The 22,649-nt window shown below is 54.6% G+C and overlaps 1 protein-coding gene across 1 annotated transcript; it reads left to right on the plus strand.

Moving 5' to 3' along the window:
- Window positions 1–662: 662 nt before the first annotated feature.
- Window positions 663–18,198, plus strand: PITX3 (paired like homeodomain 3). The gene is made up of 4 exons (XM_035540686.1): window positions 663–714; window positions 11,835–11,975; window positions 16,189–16,394; window positions 17,635–18,198. The coding sequence occupies exons 2-4, from the start codon at window positions 11,867–11,869 to the stop codon at window positions 18,196–18,198; spliced, it is 879 nt and encodes a 292-aa protein (XP_035396579.1). The 5' UTR covers window positions 663–714; window positions 11,835–11,866.
- Window positions 18,199–22,649: the final 4,451 nt, after the last annotated feature.

The raw sequence follows: 22,649 nt of genomic DNA on the forward strand, positions 1-22,649 counted from the left end.
TGGGGGCTCCCGGGGGCCGCCGTCGCCGGGGCCCCGACCGGGAGCGTCAGCCCCGGCCGGCCCCCGGGGGGAGGCTCCGGGCGGAGCCGGCTGTCGGGCTCCGGCGGCGAGCCCGGCCCGGGGGCAGGCAGCAGCGCGGCGCCCCGAAGCCCTCTTCCTCGCGGCGGGGGTGCCGGTGGCTGCGGGCGGCGGGGAGCCCGGGGCGGGGGGAGAGCCCCGGGGGCTGCGCTGCAGCTGCTGGAGCCGGCTCGGGGGGGCGGCGGGGCCCCGGCCCGGTGCCGCCGAGGGGGGCACACCTGTCGGCCCCTCGCCCGGAGCCCCCGCCGCCGCCGGACAGCTGAGCGGGATGGGCAGCCCCCCCCCCCCCCCCCCCGGGCTCCGCACACCGCTCCCAGCCGGCTCGGCTCTGCGGGGGAGGCTGCGGGGGGTGCGGGAGCGAGCCCCCGGCCGCAGCGCCCCGGGGATGCTCCCACCTTGGTGTTCCCCAGCAGGGCTTCGGGGGGTCCCAGCCCGCTCTGTGCCCTGTGGGGCGTCCGTGTGGGGTGGCTTCGTGCCCTCCGCGAGTTGGAGAGACGCTGAAAGCAACAGTTTTGGATGGGAGCTCTCGGGAGCGTCCCCAGCGTTCCTGTCCCAGCTTCCAAAGGAAGGAAAAGGACGGCGTTTTTGGCGATGGGACCAGGGTCTCCGTGAGCCCCCCGCTCCCGTGGCGTGCCGGTGAGCCAGAGGGATGGGTGTTTGCACAGGCTTCGGTCGTGCCTTGCTGTGAGGGACAAAGAGCTTCCTGCTGGCTCCAGAGGGACCAGCAGGGCACGGGAGCTGCTCTCAGGCTCCACAAATGTTTGCAGAAACGGGGCAGGGTTTGGTTTTCGTTAGCAAATGGCCGCAGCATGCCCGGTACTCCCTACCGGGAGCCCTCGCAGGAGATGGCTGTCCCTGGCGACCCGGAGGGGGCTCTGGGCAAGGGCGGTGTTTTTCCTGATGTTACCGGGATTGCACAAGACCTGCAGGCTGGGCTCTCCCCATGAAACCCACCTATGTCCCAGTAACTGGGCTCTCCTGTACAAGGCACTGGTTTAAAAGTGTGATATCTGTTGCATTTCTAAAAGGGCTTAGTTCAGGCAATTAACAGGGCTGAAAACTTTGAATTGCCAAGTATTGGTTTGTGTACCCTGTGGGGAGTCGGCAAAAAGAGCGGCATCTTTTCTATCATCAGATGCTACCCAAAACCTTGAGATTGAGAGGTGAGGCTGACTTTGGAGACTGCCAAAAAGAAAAAGCCAGAAACCCGATCTAGGAGACAGCTCCAAAAGGAAGATGAGATGAGCTGGGGACATGAGTTCTGTCTCGTGACCTGGCACATGTGCCCTGGCTCTGGGGACAGGGGAGGTCCTGGGCTGGGAACGAAGTCCCCCGTGGGGATCACTGGTGGCCTCACACCATGCGCCCCGCTTCGGGAAGGCAGCGGGATGAGGCTGTGGGGTCGGGGGCAGGAGTCTGCGGCATCTCTGCGTGGGCTCGGTGGTTATCCGGCCATTTGAACATGGGACCTTGCTATTTGCTCAGGGCCTGGCTGCAGGGAGGTGGTCCCCACTTGTCACGGGATGCTGGGGTCCGAGGACATCGAGCTGAGCCAGACCTGGGACCTGGCTTTTGGCCGGGGCGCAGGGGGCACAGCGCTGGGCTACCCCCAGCTTGCCCTCTGCCTCCACTGACCAGCATCACAGTTAGCCTCGAGGCTGGGGGAAAAACCCTCTCTGGTCAGCACGGGGCTGAATCGGGGCTGGGGGCTTCAGGCGGCCAGAGAAAGAGGATTTGCGAGGCCAGCCTCGCTGCGCCTCCCCTTTGTGTGCCGCTCCCCGCGCCCGCACCCCTGCCCTCCCGCCTGGCTCACCTCTGAATATTAATGCCTCTGGCAGATTGGATAATAATGTGACTGGGAATTGAATGAAGCTGGTTATTAGCTCTTGGCTTCCGTGGGGCATTTAAGGCAGCCCGCAGGCTGCTGCTGGAGGCGCAGCGGGACGGAGCGCAGAGCGGGTCGCTTCTGCCGGCAGGGCTTTGCTCAGCCCTCCCGTGCCCCGGCCCAGGACTGGTACTGCTGTGGGGTTGCTGGAGACAGCCCTGCTGGTTTTCAGCATGGGCAACAACTAAATCCTGAGTCCTTCTGGGGAAGGAACCAGGAGATCTAGCTGGACGGAGGCTGAGAAGCATTTCCATTATTATTAGGCTTTAAATAGAGATACGGAGCTGGGGAGGGAAGCCCCCTCCTCTGCTGTCCCCACCAGTTTCAGGGTATTGCCCAGCAGATCTGGGAAGAGGCTGGTCCCCCACATGCTGAACAGGAAATTTCCTGCTGATTTGATGGGAACAAGTTCAAGCTCGGAGTGCCCCTTTTTGACAAACTGCACCTTCTGATCTCTCCTCATGAGCCTTCCCGTAGGCGGGTTGCTGAATGATTTAGCAGGAGGGAACGTTACCCATCTCGCAGAGGGGAAGCAGCCCAGCACAGAGCCAGAAATGCTGCCTCTGTCCCCTGACCCTTGATGCGATGCTCTCTGTCTCCCAAAGCACGGCTCCGCCAGAAAGTAAACATTTACCCCCTTTTTCTCCACGCACAAGAGTAGGGAAACCAGAGCTAGAAGTGCAGAAGCTGCTATTAATTTCGCACATCTGATTTTTCAACGATTCGAAGCATTCAGGAATGCATTGACGGTTCTGTAGCTACTCGTGATCTCAGCTGAAGCAGACCTGGGGTCCTGCATTTGTACAATTAAACTCCTAAATTACCGTCAGAGCTCCCGTGAATGAGACACCTGTCCGCAGACCCCGATTTCCCCGGCAAACAACTTCCACCGCCCCAAAACCTGAGAGCCCGAGAAACATTTGTGTCTCTGGGATGCGGCACATGCTTGGCTGTTTCTCCCAGCCCTGGTCCCACAGACCACTTTTATTAAATAAACGCCTTTCTTTGCTGCTAGCGGGGCTTCGGGGGGATGGCGTGGGCTGGGAGGCTCAGCCCCAGCAGAGCTGCCTGCAGAAATGCAAAGAGCGCACAGATGAACCGAAAGGCATCGTCGGCGAGTGCGCGGTGACTCTGGCCTTCCTTCCCCCCCTCCGTCCTGCCTCCCAGCTCCCTTCCAGCAGCAGCAGCCCCAGCCTCGTCTCCCTTCCTACCCCTCCTCAGGGTGCCGTTTCTGCAAGGCTAATTTTTAAGAAGTGCTTATAATAACTGACCAGAGAGAAGCATGAGAGCTTAACCATGAATCAAGTTGACCTGTCTGCGTGTGGACATTTTTATTTACTCGTCTTTCTGAAAAACAAATAAACAGAGAATGCCTCCCAAATAAACCAGCTCCCCACTTAGATTTGAACATACTTTAAAAGAAATCTCTTTTGTTTTAGCCATTTTTATTTCCTGTTTGTTTCTGAGCTTAGACTTGACAATGAAAACCACATGAAATTCCCTTTTTGTTCCATCAGTTTTATTTTTGGTGCCACAATATCCAAAACTTCCAGTTCTACAAGCTTTTTTTTTTTTTTTTGAGATGCGCATTTATTGCAGGGCTATTTTTTTAAAGTAAATTCATGGATTTTTTCCACCCAAAAAAAAGAGGAAAATTGTTTAGAGAGTTGGATGGATGGTGATGATTTTAAAAAATAGATAAATAAAAATCTTGGATGTAAGAGATATATGTTGAGCCATAAAAGTCACGCGGTGTGCGGAGCTGTACTTAACCAGGGAGAAATTTCACGGGCGAAGCGTTGAGCGGTGCGTACTTGTACGTCCTGCTCAGAAGGGGTTTTCAGCACAATTTTAATACGGGTGCAGAGAAGCCAGTGCGGGAGCTTGTCTGCAGCTGGGGGAGAGGGGCTGCCGGGGTGCTTGGCACACCGCGGCCGGTGCTGGGCTGTCCCCGGCCGGGTTTGGGGCTGGGGCTGCCGAGGCGTCTCTCCGTGTCCCCGCAGCGGTCGGGCTGAGGGGCTGCGACCCGAGCTGCTTCCAGAGCACTCGCTTCCCTCTGCCCCGGCCCTTTTTTCTCTGAACCACTTTGATGGGATTGCCCGAGGGCCAGGCTGAATGAGTAATTATGGATCTGCAGCTTTCTTCATTACCCACCCAAAATGCCTACCTCCCAGGGCTCTGTATGGGATGCAGCGTGGAACAGATGGAAAAAACTAAGGATTAAAAAAAAATAAATTAAAAAAGCCCAGACTTTGCACTTAAGCAGTGCAGTGCATTTCAGGACCCTGACGTTCAAAGCCGGGTTCCGCTGCTTCCCACGTCTTCGTGCCCCAAGATTTATGGCACGGTTTGCTGCGGGGCGAGAGGTTCCCTCGGCACCCTGGGCCCAATCCTGCAAGCGTGGGCCACTTGCACAAGGGTGCAGGGCTGGATCCAGCCGTGTTTGCAGTGGGGAGGGCCGATCCCCCCCCTCATCCCCCTCTGCACAATGTCTGGGTAAACAGGCTGACCTTCGGGGCATGTTGCAAGGTCCATAAAGGTGGTGTGTGTGTGTGTGTGTGTGTGGCGAGCTCCAGCATCTGCCCCAGCGACCCCCCCCAAAGGGGTGCTGGCAGCTGCCGCACGTCCTCTCCTCTCCTGCTCGGGATGCTGCGGTCTGAGCTCATTGCTTGCTTTATTCATGGCAGCCCGCATCCTGCAAGGGCGTTCCTGCCAGAGCACTTAAAAAAAAATATATTAAATATAAATTGCTTAGGAGAAAAAAATAATTATCAGGGAAACCTTACAGCCCAGACATCGGCTCCGCCGGCTCTGCATGTTGGGATGACGCAGCCCTGGCAGCCAGCTGGCCACATCGGGGCTCCGGTTGGCGTCCCCAGCAGCGCTGCCCCTCGGCCACCGCGGCACCCCCAGCCAAACTCCTCTCCCCTTCACAGCCCTGCCGGGTTTTAAAACAGCAACCCGGCGGCACTTCCCCCCAAAAAATGATTCTTTCCAGCCACCATTTTTGCCAAGTTTTGTCACGGAGCAAATGTTTATGACCGAGTCAAACTTCTGCGGCGAGGATTTATTGCAGAAACGCTGACTGACGGTGAACGCGGGCGGCTTCGCAGCGCGCCAAGGTCGGAGACGCATAAAGGGTGTGACGTGCCGGCTGCACGGCGGAGCCTTCCCGACCTTCAGCCCTATGCATCACCCGCCTGATTAGGGGCTTTCTTGAGCTTGTTTACTAATTGTGAGAATCATTTACATCCCTGGTAGCATCTGAGTCATCTGCTGCCCTCCATCTGCATACAAAGCTCCCGATGGCAGCTGGAGCCGCATAGCTCCAGCACCGCCTCTCAGCCCCAGCCTCCCTCAAACGGGTCAACTTTGCAGCCACAGAGATACCAAAAGGATGCCGAAGCTCTGCCGTGAACGCATCCGCCACGGGCATTGGGCCAGTTCCCTTTTACTGCTGGAATAATCGCTCAAACTCATACAGCCACCCAAACAAACGCAGCACGGCGTACCGGCGCACCCATGCCAGACCCGCTGCCCTTTGCGCAAGCAGCAGATCCTGGCGCGTGCTTCCGCCAGCGACGCTGCTCCACCACTGTCTCGCCCCCATCTCCGCTTCTGCTCAGCTTCTGGACGTGCAAACATGAGTGCTTTGTGCGTGCAGGGGGAAACAGGAGTCCCTCAGCCGCCGCAGCTGCGTTGCTTGCTGCCGTACAGATGCAGGCAGATGTGCTGCGAGCGCAGCCTGCCAGGGCGCACAGGGATCGGCAGAGCTGAGCCCCCTCTCTCTGCTTTATTTCGGTCGTGAGATGCTCTCAGGCAGAATTTGTCCCCCAAATCAGCCTCTTTTCTCCCCAGCCGAAGCGATTAGTTTCTCTGAAGGACTTCCCTGCGCCCGCAAAGCACACTTAGCTCCCAGCACTCCTGTGCTACAGGGCCTGACACTGCCAGCAACTTTGTGCAACTGCGATTCGTTCTGGCAAAACTAAGCCTTTGCTGATTTATTTTGTTCCAGATGCCTAACAAACAAAATAAGCCATAACAAAGTGCAGCTTTATTAATGTAGCTGCATAGTCTGTCAGAAAGAAAATCGCAGCCCCGGCTGATGGAGCCAAGGTGCTGCACGCCCCGGCGAGGCACAGCGTGCAAGGCACACAGGGAAGGCAGCTGGACACAGCTAGACCCACGCTGCAATTCCTACAAGGATGAACACAGCATGAACATTTCATTTAGGAAAAAAAAAAAAAAACACAACAAAAAACAACTTTGCAGAAAGTGTGGCGGGGCTTCCCTTCTGTATTATGATTAGCTCTTCATGTCCAAGCTTCGGGCACCATTTCAGAAGCTATCCAGGTAGGCTAACGGCAGCTCCGGTGGGGTCCCAAGCTTGCTTTGGCACAAGCCGAGTGAAGGAGCGCTCCCCTGGCTCCACAGATCTCTCTGCCCCCTGCAGCTGAGCTCAGCGGGGGCTGCCACAGTCTGGGGGCTGCAGAGGAACCCCTCTGGGTGAAAGTGTTGGGGAGGGCGATCCGCAACGCGTGGGTCACAGTATGCCACAGCTCTTCCCTGCGGCAGGGCCGTGATACAGACTTTTTTCCCTGCGGACATAGGTACAGACCTGTCAATCCTTGGGACATATCCACTGTGATAATCCTGCATGATACCAATGCTTTAATGCCTGCCCAGAGCAGGCATGTTGGCCGTCACCCTCCTCCACAGCCAGAGGCTTGCATGGAGGCCCGGGAAGCCAGCGGCTCGCTCGCACCTTGTGGGCTGCCCCCAGCCCCTGGAGAATGCGTTCGGCAGGGTCCAGCGAGGCTGTGCATTTCCCTGCCACCTCTTATCTGAGGATCTGGAAGCACTTAAAGGAATTTTGCTTCATTGCCTCTCACAGCTCAAAGAGGCTCATTAACATCATTTCTGAGATGAGGAATGGAGTCTCAGAGCAGCCAAGTGATTTTACCTACATCACAAGCCAAGTCAGCGACAGTGCTTATCTCCCCATCCTCTCCCCACCCTAGCCCACATTATCAGGAGCTTCTCCGATAATGAAGAGAGCAGATAGAAACAGAGAGGCTGCCCCTTGCAGCCAGCCCAAGCGGGAAGCCCTGCAGCGTGGCACCACGCTGCCTGCGATGCTCTTGCAGCTCAAAACAGCTTGCTCCAACAGCAATCAGATACCAAGCACCCCGGGGAGCTTTGGCAATTCCTACCGATGGGAGAGCAGAAAAAAATGTTCCAGGCTTTAAAGCTGCACACACTGCTACAAAGACACCCCGTGCCAGAGCTCAGGGGTTAGCAACGCACTGCAAGGACTAAATCGAGAAATAAAGTTTATAATAAACTGTGACTCAGCCCTCGCTGGTGGTTCGTGATCCTCTGGTGAGTGCACGCCTGGAAGCGCCGCTCGGCCAGCCGGGGGCTGCACGCAGCCCCGGGGTTTTGGAGGCAGGCAGGCAGCTCTCCTGCCTGCAACGGGGCTGCGCTCTGGGTAACCGGTTTGCTGCTGCTGTTTATCTTCCAGTGATTAATGGTCTCGCTTGGTTCCTGCTGCAATTCCATTAAGATTAGAGACTTAAAGTTACGCCGAGAGGTTTAGCAGCGGATGACCCTGGTCTCCCTGTGGCTGTATTTCTGTAGTCTTGAGGAAGAGAAGATTATTGTCTCATATCCCACCCTTCTTGCTCTCTTGCTGCAGGGAAGGAGCCCCCACAGGCAGCACGCGTGTCAGCCCTTAGCTTGGTGTGCAATTCGTGTGCCACGCATGCTGTGCCACTGGAGACCCCAGCCCGTGGACACTCGCGTGACACCGTCCTGCACAAACACATGGATTGGGACAGCAAAAATCTCTTGCAGGATGGGACAGGGCAGCCCCAGCCCTGTTCCCCTCTGATATGGGACAGAGGCAGGGGCAGCTCCACCTTAGCTCAACCCCCATGAGGACCAAAGTACATGTGGACAGATCCTCTTCCTGTATACGTGGTTAGATAAACTCGAGGGGCAGAAGGGGATACGGGCAGCCCTCGGGATCCCAAATGCCAGCTCCCTGCATATCCTCTTGGGGAAGGCAAACAGCATTAAACGACCGGACGGACAGCCTCTCCCCCCAGACAAACCTGCTGGTGCCTCAGCTCAGCGGGCACACGCTTGTGGCCCACTCCCTGGTGGCAGCGCAGGGAGCTCGGCAAGGCGCGCTTGTCAGTCTCGGGGTAGCTCGCCGTGGGCAGCACCCACAGCACCAAAGCCACTGCTATAATTAGCCCTGCTTGGCTTGCAGTCAGCCTTTATGTTTCCTTCCCACCCCTCCAAAAAAAACAAGCAGAGGAATCTCTGCTCCCAGGCGATGGAGCAGCATGTTACCGAGATCCAGGAGGAAGGTCATGGGGACCCTCGCTTGCTCTCTTTGGGTAAGCGAGGTGTCCCCCCTGGGTGGCTGGAGATGCTGCACCTCATGCCCACTGCCTTTCACAGCACCCAGGCAGCAGCAGTTGCTGCTCCCTGCCAGCAGAAGGGATGTGCATGGGTGGTGGCCTGAAGAAAAGACCTGTTTGTTACAGATTTGGGAACCTTTTATCACGGGCACAGTGAAGTATGTAGATGGAAGGAGCTACACGCGCCAGAGCAGGCTGGGGGCCAGGGGTGATTTTACAAAACTGAAAACGGAGCGAGTCTGGCTCCACGTTACAAATACAGAAGCTGCCCCTAAAGAAATGGTCCTTTTACATTAAGAGAAAATGAGATGAAGGCTCAGATGGCAACAATAAATCTGATGCTATCTAAAGACACTTCTGAGGTGCCAATTCCAGTAACTCCCTGAGAACAAACGACTTGGTAGGAATGCCACAAAGGTTTATCATCGACTCTCTTAATGTCTCTGCCTACAGCGAGATCTAGCCAGTGTGGAGGAAAGCTCCTTTAATTAAATCCAAAAGGGCTGTATAATCTAGAGTAATACCTACAGCCCTTTGTGTCGGCAGCAGGGGGTGTCCCCAGCTACGTACACCAGTGCGGAGTTCGGACGTTCACCCCAGCTCAGACCTCCCCTGCAGCCCTCCATGGCTGTGCGGAGCAGGTCTCCTCTTGCTTTTGTTTGTTCTGCCCATGGCAAGCTAAAAGGGCCTTGCTTGATGCCACTGCATAGGGCACTTGTAGTAGGTACATAATCACACACACACACACACAATTTCCTCTCTGAAATCCTCATAGTGTTATATTTGGTTGAAAAAATCAAACTTGCTCCTGAGTCAGAAGTCCTGGTTTCAACTTGAACATGGGCCACGCTTTACAACCAGTTTCAGTCCAGATCCCTGGCACATCCCTGAGGCAGGCCAAGCAGACTACAGTGCCCAGCAGCTCATATCAAGCACAGCCACTGCATGGGTGCAGTGCGGGATGGGATGTGAGTCCTAAATACTGGGGCTGGCTTCCCCCAAGCCTTATGCCTTATGTTGTCATTTACACTTATAAAGGCGGCTGTAAAACTGCTCCCCTCGCAGTTTCTGCATCTCCACCCCAGTTTGCACAGATGAAACCGATGCAAGACGAGCAAGAGTCTTGAGGCAAACAGGACCATGCACAGGAGGATGCTGTCCTGCAGTTACAATGAGGCAGGAGTCTGAATTCCTCCTTAAATCTGGTCCAGTGTGGAGTCAAGCCCTCGAAGAGAGGAAATTGTGCTTGACAGATGCAATCATATGCAAATGGCTGTAGAAGAGGGGAAATTATCATCTACAAACATTGGGCAGAAATTCCATCTGCCACCGCCTCAAGAAGGGCTCTTAATAAATTCTGAGACAGCAAAGTGACACACATCTTAATCAAGACTTAATCCAGCGAATTAATTCACTGCGCGTTTCTGCATAATTCCAAGAGCCATGCTAAAAGCCATGGCAATATCAGCAGCAGATGGACTCTCCTTACTCCATGCAAAGGTATTAAAGAAAACACAGCCCCCGTCACACTGTTGTGTGCGTACACATGGCAGAAAGCAACAGGGCTGTGCCCCGCTGCCGCCGGGAGCTCATGCGGCCTGCAGACACCAAAGGTCAGACAGCCATGGGGGGGAAATGGAAACCAGTCCCACGGCAAACACGGAGCCACTTCTGTCCGACAGGAGACAAAAAGCCCAGAGGAGGCAAAGGTCTGGGAAACCAGCAAGGGATGCTGCTCTCAGAACGGGGCTGGGGCCAGCACTGAGGTTCAGCAGGGGCTGGGGATGGAGGGGCATCAGGGAGGAGAACTTCTGGGGGAGTCGTGACCATGGCCTGCTGCAGAAACCAGCAGGACAGGCGCTAGGAATGGCTTCTCTTGCAGTGGCCTTGGAGGCATTCTGCAGGTACAGGGGCTGCCTTTGCCAAGGGCCCCAGCAGCAGCCCTGCTCAAATTGACAGGAGGCTTTTGACAGCTCTGAAAATACATTCTTAGTCACTGTCATCCACCTCCAAAGGAGGTGCAAAAGCTATGTTATTAATCTCTTGTTTACATGTTTAAAGGCTAGCGCAGACCAGATGAAATGCTGCCTCCAGTCAGCCCTGCCCCAACACGCGTGGATTAGAGGGGTCGTGCAATCCTCCACCAACCTTCCCAACTGACCACAACCTGTAGCTCGGAAATCCCAAACACCTGGTCCCACAGCCCTGTACCTGGAGGTCCCTGGTCCTGGCACGTGTTTACCGCCACTGAGTGACAGGCTGCCTGGCTGGGGTCACAGGAGCTTTAGAAACTGCTGGGCCCAGCCGCTCTCCTTGAAGCCTTCAGAAACCATTAAACCAGTGCGCACTGGCAACCACACATCATACTGTGTGCGGCAGCATTGTGAGATGAAACTTGGACTTAGGGCCTAACATGGGGCCTGCTCACCTTGCTGAGGTGACGTGGCTGGGCTGGTAGCACCTACTGCTTCACTCCTGCCTCTTCGTGAGACTCCAACAGAGTTCTGGATAGAGCAGCTCTCAACCAAACCCTTCCAGGCAACCTAGTCACAGGTGGAGGGCATGGAGGCCCAGAGGAGTGGGACTGGAATAATTGACCCTGGGACAGAAAAGCATGGAAAAGGAAGGTTGGGGAGTCCTGGTCTTGGCCACACTGTGGGGAGCAGCTCCCCAGCTGGGATGCTTTCAGTGAGGGAGGTGGCCCACAGCCGCAGAAGAGGAGCTGGGGAGCCTTTGGTCAAGATGACCCAAAGCTGGAAGCGAGCTGCTGCTGCAGCCAGGCTTACTCATCCCCCCAGCACCCAAGGGCGTGTAATGCGATTCCCGTGTTAATTCAGGCTCCAGAGGTCCTCTTGTAACCAACAGGAGTCCACTTGCACTGACCCAGCTCGTGGCAGCCTCCGTGCAGGCCAATGTGCCTTCATCCTAGTGCCACACGCAGGGGCTGCTTTCTGCTGGGTGTGCACATGTGTTTGTCCACGTTCACGGTCTCCAAGCATTGCTTGTGCCCGGCCAGCTTGCTGGGAAGTGAAGGAGAGCACAGGGAAGCTGCAGCAGGAGGCTGGGGAGAGGCGGGATGTCTGGGGAAGGTGCTAACAGCCCTTGGCTGGCCCAGAACCACTTCCTCAGATCTCCGTTACACAGCATGCTCCGGCGTTGCTATTTCAGTCTGAATGTCACCTATAAATTGGAGGCTCTTTCTCTGAAGGCTGCAAATAGAAGTGCCGCTAGATGATCTTTGATTTATAGGGGAGCTCAGCAGAAAGCCTGGCATCTCCATTTTCCAGCCAGGAAACTCGGAGGGGGTCCGAGGATCACACAAGGATCCCTTGCTCTCCCTAGGCCTCTCCTCAAGGGTTGGAAGGTCCCTCCCCGAGCGGGTGGGGAGAGGTCAGGAACACAGGTCCGTCTCCCTAACCACCCCGTGCCTGCTTTTTCAGATTCCTCCTCCTCTGCTGCCCATTCCTGCCCCATGGATTTCAACCTGCTGGCGGACGCGGAGGCTCGCAGCCCAGCCCTGTCACTCTCGGACTCCGGCACCCCCCAGCACGAGCACAGCTGCAAGGGGCAGGACCACAGCGGTGAGTGCGAGGCCCCGCGATCCTCCCTAGTGGGGGAGTGGGACCTGGTGGGCAGAAAGCGAGCAGGGGGAGGCATGGGGCGAGCATTGCCTGTGCAGGGGGAGCTGCCCGAGTGCTCGGGTTGAAGCTTTCCTTGCTGTGGGTTAGGTTGGCCTTGGGCTCAACTTCCTGGGTTCAAAGGAAGAGATGATGCAAAGCTCCCCCTAAGAGCACCTGCGCAAGGGGAGGCGAGGGCTGGGGACAGCCTGCTGCTCCCTGTGTAAAGCCTCCAGGCTCACCCGCGTGCAGAAGCTAATCAGCATAATGATGCAGATTAAAATTCCCTGGAGCAAGCATCACAGGGGGAGCATCGTAGCTATGGTCAGAGAATCCACCCGTCGAATTCCTCGCTGCACGCGTACCTTAGTTGGGCACATCCCCAAGCTCAGCGGCTCCTCGTCAGCTGCTGGGGATGCATGGCGTGCGTCTCCATCCAAGTGGCCTTCCCGATGGAGCCCCCCAGTCCCTGCACAGAACTGCCAATTTAGGAGCGGACTTCTCTTTTTTTCCATTAGGCGTGAGCAGCTAATTCCAGCTATGACTGCAGGAGTTTCATTGAGTGGGTGAACGTGCATGGGATGCATCCCACAGCCTATTTTAGGGCGATAATAAATGCTTGGTGCCTGGCGACGTCACACCCCGCTGTCTTACATAGTCTAGAAATAAAGTCACTCTGTGAGGCGGCCGTGTGCCAGCGTTACCTGCGCACGGGGACTGCCAGCTCCTGCTCTCACACCAGGGAGGCTGATGGCAGCTGCACCAGGCACGTGTCCCCAGCACAGGCAGGGAAGGGCATGGCACAGCACCATGGTACGTCACTTCTGGAGATTCCTGCCTTCCCCCCAAAAAACACAGCCCCACTTTTCCTTTGCTCCATCTGCAGAGCAAGAGATGGTAGGGAACAGAGCAGAAACCTCCTCTGTCTGGGCTTTCTGAGATTCTCAGCACCCTCCAATGGTGCTGAGCGTTTGCAACACCCCCTTCTGTTAGCTCTCATCAGGCAGGAGGAGAGCAAGGGAGAGGAGGATATTTTCTACAGCCAGCTCCTCAGTGTGGATTCAGGGCAGCCCAAGGGGCTCTTCCTTTTCCTGGGTTCCCCCAGACTGCCACACTTCTGGTCCCCACCACAGTGCCTTTACAGAGAGCACATTCCCCTGTCTGGAGAAGAAGCAGAAATGAAGACGATGTTCCCTGTAAGCAACGTTCAGGAAGAGCCAAAGGCAGCAGGTGTGGAAACAGAGAGGACACTAAGAGGAAGGTACGGCTGCAGGTTTTTCCAGACTCAGAGACAGGATTCCCACATCCGCTTCGACTTCACAAGATTTAGGGAAAGTCCTACCCCAGAGGGCATGCAGGAGGTGAATACCAAAGCAAAATACTTGGTTAGCTCTTCCACCAAGATGCAGCCCATTAGCCAGTGGGTTTTGCTCCGTTGTCATACCCTTTTGCTGTAATTTCTTCCTGCGTGAAGAACGGCAGCTGTCAGCAGGAACTCCCGGTTTGGGCACAGCCTCCTGTTTGGCAGCAGCCCCTTTTGAAATCCACGTGTCAGGGGCTCCTGTGGGAACATATCCCCTGTATGCATCAGGCTCTTAATTAACCCAGACTTAGCAGATGAGCAAACAAACCAAATGTTGTCCCTTCATCTGTACTGAGCCATTCCTAATAACTAGCTCAGATGTGCTGCCATCACTCCCTTTTTAATCTGTTTTAGAGATGGGTGATGCAGGAATCTCCCTCTTCCAACACTGGCTCAGAGCACTCAGCTAGAGAAATCAGATTTATCCCCTTGGCAATAACCACTACTGAAAAAATAAATAAATAATCAAGAACATGCTTCCAACAGTTCTGTTGGGATCCCTGCATGAGGGTGCTCGTGGCAGCAAGGAGAGCTCCTACAGGTCCTGTTTTCAGGTCTTATGGCTTCTTCCATTTCAAGAGTGCACTTTGAAAGTTCTCTTGCTGGTCCAGCCTGTCTGGAAACAGTGCCTTATGCTGGCTCTGGGAGCAGGAGATGGTGCCTTCCTGCCCAGCACAACCAGCTTGTGCCCTGCTGGTGGGAACCAACATGTGGCAGAGCTTTCTCCAGCAGTCTCAGGGCTGCTCTACACAGCCAGCTCGCTCTCCTTGCATTAGTTTCTCTGCCATCTGTTGGTACATAAAGAAGTGGTAAAGTTATTAATATTGAAGGTTTCAGAGGTCTGGCTAAGAAGTTTGCACTACCATTCCTTTCAACCAAAAGCCAGCAGCTTGTGATGGTTTCCAGCCCTCACTGCTGAGGCAGGGTGTGCCACCTCTGCAGACTACAAGCAAGCTACTTGATGAGTCCTAGGGTGGGCACCTGGCCTTGTTAACACTGGAACAGCTTTTTCCTCACCTCTCCTTCTTTTTGGAAACAGTATGGAGGTGAGGTCTCTGTAATCACTTAGCAGAGACTGCGGGAGCAGAGGAGATGCTGTGTGGATGCTCTCTTGCCATGAGCATAGTTAACAAAATTTCTGCCCGTCCCACCTTAAGTTTTACTTGCATTACAATGACCTCGGTCTCCTTTATATCCAACAGCAGCATTAAACATGCCACAGAACAGGAGGTGGATAGTGGGGAGCATACAGGAACTCTGCACTGCTGCAGTCCTTGCATCATATATCCGTAGAAACAAAATTCTTCTGGCTCGTGCTCAGGCTGTCCTCCATGAAGGGTGGTCACCTCCCCTGCAAACGCTCCCCAGGACCCCAGCATTGCTCCCCTTGGGGGAAGACAGGTGCTGGGGAAAGCAGGGTTTTCCCGGGAATGGCAGGGAGGGGTTTAAGAATTGACCGTCTGTGTGTCTGGGTGCCTTTCAGTCTCTCTTAGGGCCTCTCTGCCATTTGGATTTCATGGGTCTTACTTTTTGAAGGGCATGTCCATTGGCCTTGAAGAACCTTCTCTCCTCACCCAGCTGTATTCCAGGGTCCCCTGCTTCCTTGTGTCTTAATGGGCTGCCCAGGACAGCTTCCATGTTAGGATATTTTTCTGGGCTTTGAAGCCTTTTAAGCTAGCTTCCACTTAAAAAACCACAACCAAACAAAAAACCCGTTTCATCTGAAACTCAGTGGAATGATGCCAGGCTTTTTAAAACAAGATTCTTCTCCTGAATGCAACAGTTTGGCCATTGTTTGCAACCATTTCTACTTGGTTTTGTGGAATATTTCACACTGGAAAAGAACACCTCCCCTTCCTGCTGAAATCCCGATTTTCAGTTGGAAGCGTATCAGAAGCTCCTAGAGCAGCAGAAGGTGGTGGTGAAGATCAGCAGTGATTCATTTTATCTGGAATAATTTTACTCCATGGTGACTTGTCTTGTTTCCTGGCAGGGAATTCCCCCCTTTCTTTTTTTTTTTTTTTTAAAAAAAAAAAAAAAGCTGCATTTTCTCTCCCCTCTTACTGTTGTCCACTCACTGAGTGACTCAGCTGCAATGTCCTCTACTGAAGAGGAAGAAATCTTTACTCGCAGGGCGAGGGCTGTGGCAGAGGGAGGAGGGAGGCACCTGGTTTGGCCGAGCTGCCCACCTCCAGCCCGAGCTCAGAGCAGGCAGGCATGCTAAGGTCTGGATTTAGCAACTGGCAGCAGGCTGAGCAGCACTCCGTGGTTAGATATTGGTGCAGCCACCAGAGTTTCAGGATGTTCACCGAAGGGGTGATGAAACAAAAGACACAGCCTCTCAGAGAGGGAGCTCTGAATGAGGAGAAGGACAGGGAGATGCTCAAATAATCCATGGTAAGGTCTAAGAGAGGCTCTTTCCTACTTTTTTAGAATGAAAATATGCGCACCTAACCAAGAAAGCACTGGAAGGATAAAAGTTTGTGTTTCTTTGGCTTAGTTAATTTAAGAGCCTCAACTTGCCATCACTAACAATCTGCCTTTCCCCACTCACTTCTCTGCAAAAACACCATTTGATCTTTTGCTGTGCCATAAATGACAATTTCCTTTTGATTTTTATAAAGGGAGCCGTGGGTGCGGTACAAGGCAGACACTTGGTCAGCAGGGTGATGGAGGGAGGTGGGACTGCTCCTCTGGTGGGTGCTGCTGGAACTGCTGGTGACCACAGCAGAGGGGCATGCATCCAATACCCCAAGCAGAGGCTCCCCAACACATCCAAGCCCCCAAACTAACTCTCCTCTGTTTCCCTCACAGACACTGAAAAGTCCCAACAAAACCAGACGGACGACTCCAACCCTGAGGACGGCTCGCTGAAGAAGAAGCAGCGGAGGCAGAGGACTCACTTCACCAGCCAGCAGCTGCAGGAGCTGGAGGCCACCTTCCAGAGGAACCGCTACCCGGACATGAGCACCAGGGAGGAGATCGCAGTCTGGACCAACCTGACGGAGGCACGAGTGCGGGTAGGACTGCAGCCCTCTCACCCTCCCACGCACAAGCTTGTGGGGCAGGAAAACGCCTGTGATGCAAGCCACCAAGCTGTCCCCGAACCCAGGAAGGAATGAGGAATGCTAGAACACTTCCCCCTCTAGAGAGCACCTCACAATGGTCTCCACCTGAGATCCAGTACATCCAGCCTCACACACAGCCCGTGCTGGCCATGCCTTCCTCACCCAGCACAAGCTTACAGTAGTAGCACAGGGAAGTCCAGTGGCCAAGCTCTGCCCCACCAGCCAGCTCCCTGACCCAGCAAACCCCTTCCTTGTGGTACTGTCATCCCCAGCCTCACTGGAGGGCTCCCTTTGGGGTTCCCAAACCGCTGTGCAGTCACAGGCATGGCGTGGCAGGGCTCCAGCTGGAACGAGGTCTTCTCTCCGCTACTAGAAATATGAGTTAGCAGCACCATGAATAGCCTTCCAGCAGCTTCCATGCTGCAGGAAGTTATATTGTTTGAGTCCCTCCAACACTAACAGATTTTCCTGTTAGAAGACAGACTTCTAGCACCCGCCCAGCTGATGCTGAGGTGAAGGCAAAGCAAGAAAGGTTATTTCCTCAGCTGAGCAGCTCTCCAGCTGCATCCTGCAAATGCTTTGCTCCCAAGTCACACAACCCCAACCCCTGCTCCCAGGCTGTGCACACTTGGTAACACAGAAGCTGTTTTCCTCCTTTTTCTCCATGCAAAGGGCATTTGTTTGTTCAGTGTGGTGGGTGAGGCAGCACACAGAAGGCGGGCAGCAGGGGCTCTCTCTGTTAGCCCATGCCCTGACACAGATGCAGGCCTGCCCTTTAAAGCCAACAAGAACCAAGTATGGGCCACGTCCTTAGTCACTCCTTGATCTCCTCCACTAGTTTATGCCAAACAAACTCACTGCAGCATCCAGGGCCCATGAGTCAAAGCTACATTAGAGACCAGGAAGACTTCCAGAGGTGGTTTGTGGATGTGCTACCTGTGTAGGACCAGCACCACTGTCTGGCATCAACATCCACACAGCGATGTAGGACTGGGTGGGACTGGTGTAGGACTGATGTAGGACTACTGACTGTAGGACAGCACCCCTCCCTGGTGCCCAGCCTCCCAGCTCCCTGGGAACAGCCCCAGCCCTTCACCCACTCATGGCTCACCGGAGAAAGAGGCTGGGGCAAGGTCCCCTGCAGGGGACAGCCCGGAGTGACTCCATCCCCTCCCTTCTCTCCCTCTTGCAGGTCTGGTTCAAAAACCGCCGAGCCAAGTGGAGGAAACGGGAGAGGAACCAGCAGGCCGAGCTCTGCAAGAACAGCTTCGGAGCCCAGTTCAACGGACTGATGCAGCCTTACGACGACATGTATTCCAGCTACTCCTACAACAACTGGGCCACCAAGGGGCTCGCCACCAGCCCGCTCTCGGCCAAGAGCTTCCCATTCTTCAACTCCATGAACGTCAGTCCCCTCTCCTCCCAGCCCATGTTCTCCCCGCCCAGCTCCATCGCCTCGATGACCATGCCTTCTTCCATGGTCCCTTCCGCGGTGACTGGGGTCCCGGCCTCCAGCCTCAACAACCTGGGAAACATCAACAACCTGAACAGCCCGAGCCTCAACTCCGCTGTCTCATCCAGTGCCTGTCCGTATGCCTCCACAGCCAGCCCCTACATGTACAGGGACACGTGCAACTCCAGCCTGGCCAGCCTGAGGCTGAAGGCCAAGCAGCACGCCAACTTCACCTACCCGGCTGTGCAGACGGCTGCTTCCAACCTGAGCCCTTGCCAATATGCCGTGGACAGGCCTGTATGAAGGGCTGCCCGCCACCACCCGGGGACTTGACCTTAGCCTGACAAAAGGAGACCTTTAGCCCTACAACAGCGTACGTCCTGCAGAGAGTGAGAGTGAAAGCAAGAGAGAGCAAGAGAGCGCGAGAGAGAGAGTGCGCAGCAAGCGGGCAGACGGACCTCTATGATTTGTCTAACTATCGTATGGTGAATTTTGACTGTCTTTCCCCTCCCAAACCCCTTCCCTGCCTGCCCACCAACCCCCTTACCCTCCCTCTTGGTAAGGAAACCAAAACAGTCTACTGGAAGCCCCATGGGGAAGCAGGAGCCCCAGCGGGCAGGGCGCCTGGCCCGTGGGCAGCCAAGCTCAGCATGTTTCAGTCTGACCCCAAACCCTCCCTTTCCCGGGACAGCCAGTAATGGGAAACAGGGACGGGGCGACGTGGGGCTGCTCTTCAGTGCTTGGCCGACCCCTTCTCCCTGCACGCCTGTGAGATTTTGGTGGAAGACATCTTGCCCGCCAATTTATCTGGCAGATGGTGAGAAAGCATTTCAGTTGATTGGCATCTCTTTGTAGTGCATTTATAGGCATGGCCCTTCAGACTTGAAACCTTTAGGAACTGGGAGTTGGACGGATATAAAATATGTGTATGTATATATATATCATGTATATATACAAATACATATGTAGACATATATATTAAAATATGCCTTTTTGTTTTGTACCTGAAATAACCCATGAAGTAGACCTTAAAACCAAAAAACCCCATAAAGCAAGCATGTCCACCGAGGCGGTGTTCTGCCTGTCTTGCTTTACTGCTTTAGTCATTTCCAGTCAGACAGGAATACCTTTGCCAGTGTACATCCAAAGCATCCCTTTTGCAACAATCAACTCCCCCTTGCACATCTCCTTCCCTTCCTCAAATCCCATTTCAAAAAAGGAAGTAAAATAAAAGTTGGCACAATCCCTCTAAGGCTTCCGCCTGTCTGGTTATTGAGAGCACAACCTTGCACCTAAAGATTCAGAAATGGAGCATGAGTAGCCTGGGTGAGAGCGAGCGTCCTCAGGCAGGGCAGCGTGGGTGGGAGCAGGAGGAAACCTCTCCTTGCTGAGGTTTCCCCAGCTCACTGGATGGGACCAGTGCCTCTAGGCTCCTTGCAGCCTTCCTGGCTCCAAACAGCACCTCCTGGAGAGGTCGGCTGCAGGAACCTGGCCAGCTAGCCTGTCCCCATGCTATGTCTTTTGGGAATGGTGTAAAACAGAGCTGGATCTCCTGAGATGTACTCACACCAGCAGGACCTGCTGCTTCAACCGATGCAGAGGGACATGGTGGGTTTCTCCAAGGGCACAAGGAAGCTACACAGACCATGGAGTTGCAGGACATCCCCACTCAGTGCAGACTCCTTTTCCTCCATGGGGCACGTACCTCAGGGGCAAGCACAACCCTGATATTTTACTTTTCTCTTTGAGAAAAAAGTAAAACATATTACCAAGACCAACCAACCTGCTTGGGTGAGTGGGACAGACAAAGCTGGTGCAAAGATTTCTGCAACACTGCTAGCATGCACAGAGGAAGCAAACTGCTGAGAAGGGATTCTCGCTAGGAGACACGGAGAGGTCCCCCACAAGCAAAGCGTGCAAGTCACTCAGTCTTTGCCATCACCTGTTCCACAGACAGCAGCTGCTGCTGAAGGTATTGGTGAGCAGACACAGAGCAGTCACAATGTCAGGCCAAACACACTGTAGCAAAACTACGCTTTGCTCTGACCAAGATGAGGGAGCCAAGTACCCCTGTGCTGGAACAGCTACTGCTCCATCTGCAATGCACATGCAGAGATCAAGCACAAACACTGAAAACACACATCCAAGACAAGACCCAGATCTTACCTTGTTGCTGGGTACCAGTGCTGCTGTGGTAGCTTCAGTGATGGTGGCCTCTGTTCTAGATCCTCTGCTCCGGGGTCTCCCCACCAAGGCCTCACCTCAGTGCCCTCCCACTGACTCCCCATCTGCCACAGCTCCCTCCCCAGGAGAAGGAGCGAGGCCCTGGCCCCTCTCATTTCCTCTCCCCCTCTGGCTCTCCCGCAGCTGGGTTCCATCCTCTGCCTGATCCCGTGAGCCAGCTGGTGCCACAGCCCTCTCGTGCTCCTACAACAAGCCGCTGAGCCCTTCAGGCAGCTGCTGCTCCCCCAGTATCTCCACGCACCCTGCCCTCCACCCCACGCTGACCTCGAGTGCAGGTGGGAACACGGCAAAGCCAGAAGAAACATCTCTCATAAAATCGCAGCTTTGCCTGGAGAAGAAATCAAAGGGAGGCCCAGCTTCCCGTTCCCTTGGGTGATGTGTCTAAAGAGGGAAAGCCCAACTGGAGCTGAGAGCAACACGAGCTCCTTCTTCCTTTCAACCTGCTCTGGTAGCTGTGCGTTGCCTTCAGCAGCTCCATGTTGAGATGAACTTGTGGTGATCCAGCTCTCGTCCCACAGCGAGGATGGAGTTGGGGTGAGATGGGGTGGGATGGGGTGCAGCAGGGGAGCCCGGGACGGGTGGAGCAGGGAGCAGAGGGGACACACTGATCGGATGGGGCCAGCAGCTGCTGAACGTTGCAGGATTCAGCCTACGACAGGCAGCCCACATGCATGGAGTGAGAGGCCAACCTCAGCACATGGCTCTCCTGATCTCCTTTTGGAGAAAAGCCTTTGGGGGAAAGCCAAAACCCAGTTCAGTTACTGATTTTTCAGCCTGAGATTTTCCACGCAGTCATTTTGATTACCTTTAGGCCAGACCAGTCTGATTTCTGAGCAGGACAGACTCAGTCAGTACCTGCACCAGGCCACTGCTGCATGCAAGTGCATGGCCAGTGGCTCTGCAGACGGGCTACTGGGAACAAGTTTCTCCTCCCCAGTCCTGTATGGAGAAGACGGCGGGGTCTGTCTCTGCAGTCAGAGGTACTGCACCATGCAGCATCCAGACCAGGCGGCAACCACACACCAGCTCTGAGCTGAGAGCACTTTGTACAATGGCACCAAATGACTGACAGAACTTGGGGAAAAACCTTAAAATCAGCAGACACCAGAGATGGCCAAAAGCAAATAACGGAGCGAGCAAATTGGCAGCAGAGAGCCCTGGGAGAGTCCCCTGCTTTCCAAATGCCACCTGCCCTCCCGATGCAGCTGAGCCAGCGCAGCCTCCCGCACTCAGCTCCTTCCCCAGGGTCCCAGGACGTGGATGAGATGCTCGCTGGTCCAGCACAAATACATCGGGTACCCTGCAGACCTTCCCCAGGACCTCTCTCTCCCCCCAGGTCCCCAGGACATCCCTAGCTGTGTCTCCCTGATGCTGCAGCCCAGTTAGGTGGGGTTTAGCAGGCTCCTGCTTATTCTAAAGGCCAGTTAGGCAAGAAGCTTTGTCACTGGATACTTCCCAATCTGCAGATATAGCAAGCACACATTCTCCTCCATCATCCAGATCATTAATGAAAATGTTGAACAAAACCAGACCCGGAACAGATGTCCCTGAACTTCACTCAGCGTAACTCTTCTTTTTCAAAAGTGAACCCTAGATAACTTTCTGGGTATAATTATCCAGTGGGTTTTGTCCCTACCCAACATCCCATCCACATCATGTTTTAAAGGTTGCTTAAGAGCCTAGAGCGTGACACAGGTCAGAAGCCTTAAAAAATCCACTGAAATGGCAGCCAGGGCTCTTCTTCACCATGCCCTTACCTGTCACAGGAGCAAATCAGATTGCTTTGACCAGGTTCTGTCCTTGGCAAGTCCCCATGGCTCCTGCTCATCTCCACTGCTTACAAGCAGTGAGATTATCTGTTCCAGCGGTTTTTGGTGGGTGAGGGGATTTAGCTGTCAGCAGGTCCCGGCTTTTGGCCCCAGTCCCTTCTGAAAGGGTACAAAGCTTGCATTTTCCAGTCTCTTTATGCCTCACTGTCCCTCAGCAGTTCTCATAGATAACAGCAAACGTTTCTGGGCTTGCTTAGCAGGAAGTTCATCACGCCCACATGGTATGAAAAATTCCTGTTTGTCTAAATACTCCCTTTCTTGGGCTTTCCCTATTCAAGGCCAGGCTTGTAGCCCCCACCACTGGCATGGCTTGTGCTGCCCACTTCCTCATAGCTGTCTTTTTCCAAAGGCTAATGTAAAGTGTGCAGAACAGTTGGGTCTTCTCAGTGGCTGCCAGCAGCGTTTTCCCTCCCTGCTGAAAAGCCACGCAACACCATCCTTGGTTATTCTCTTACTGTTAGTGCAGTGGGGAGTTGTTTTCTGACATCTTGCTTGGTGCATGCCAGCTTTTACCATGGTCTGGTATCACAGCTCCAAACTGCAGGCTGGGTGTGAACGTCCAAGCTCCTGCTGGAGATGTTCAGTACTGGGCTCAGGTAGCGAGCTACCTGCGAGAGATGGAGCTAATTCCTGTCGACAATTCCTGTCGATAATTGCCTTGGGGCACCTGGCTGCATCCAG

The sequence above is a fragment of the Cygnus atratus genome, chromosome 7 (assembly GCF_013377495.2).
Source record: "Cygnus atratus isolate AKBS03 ecotype Queensland, Australia chromosome 7, CAtr_DNAZoo_HiC_assembly, whole genome shotgun sequence".
Lineage (NCBI taxonomy): Eukaryota > Metazoa > Chordata > Aves > Anseriformes > Anatidae > Cygnus > Cygnus atratus.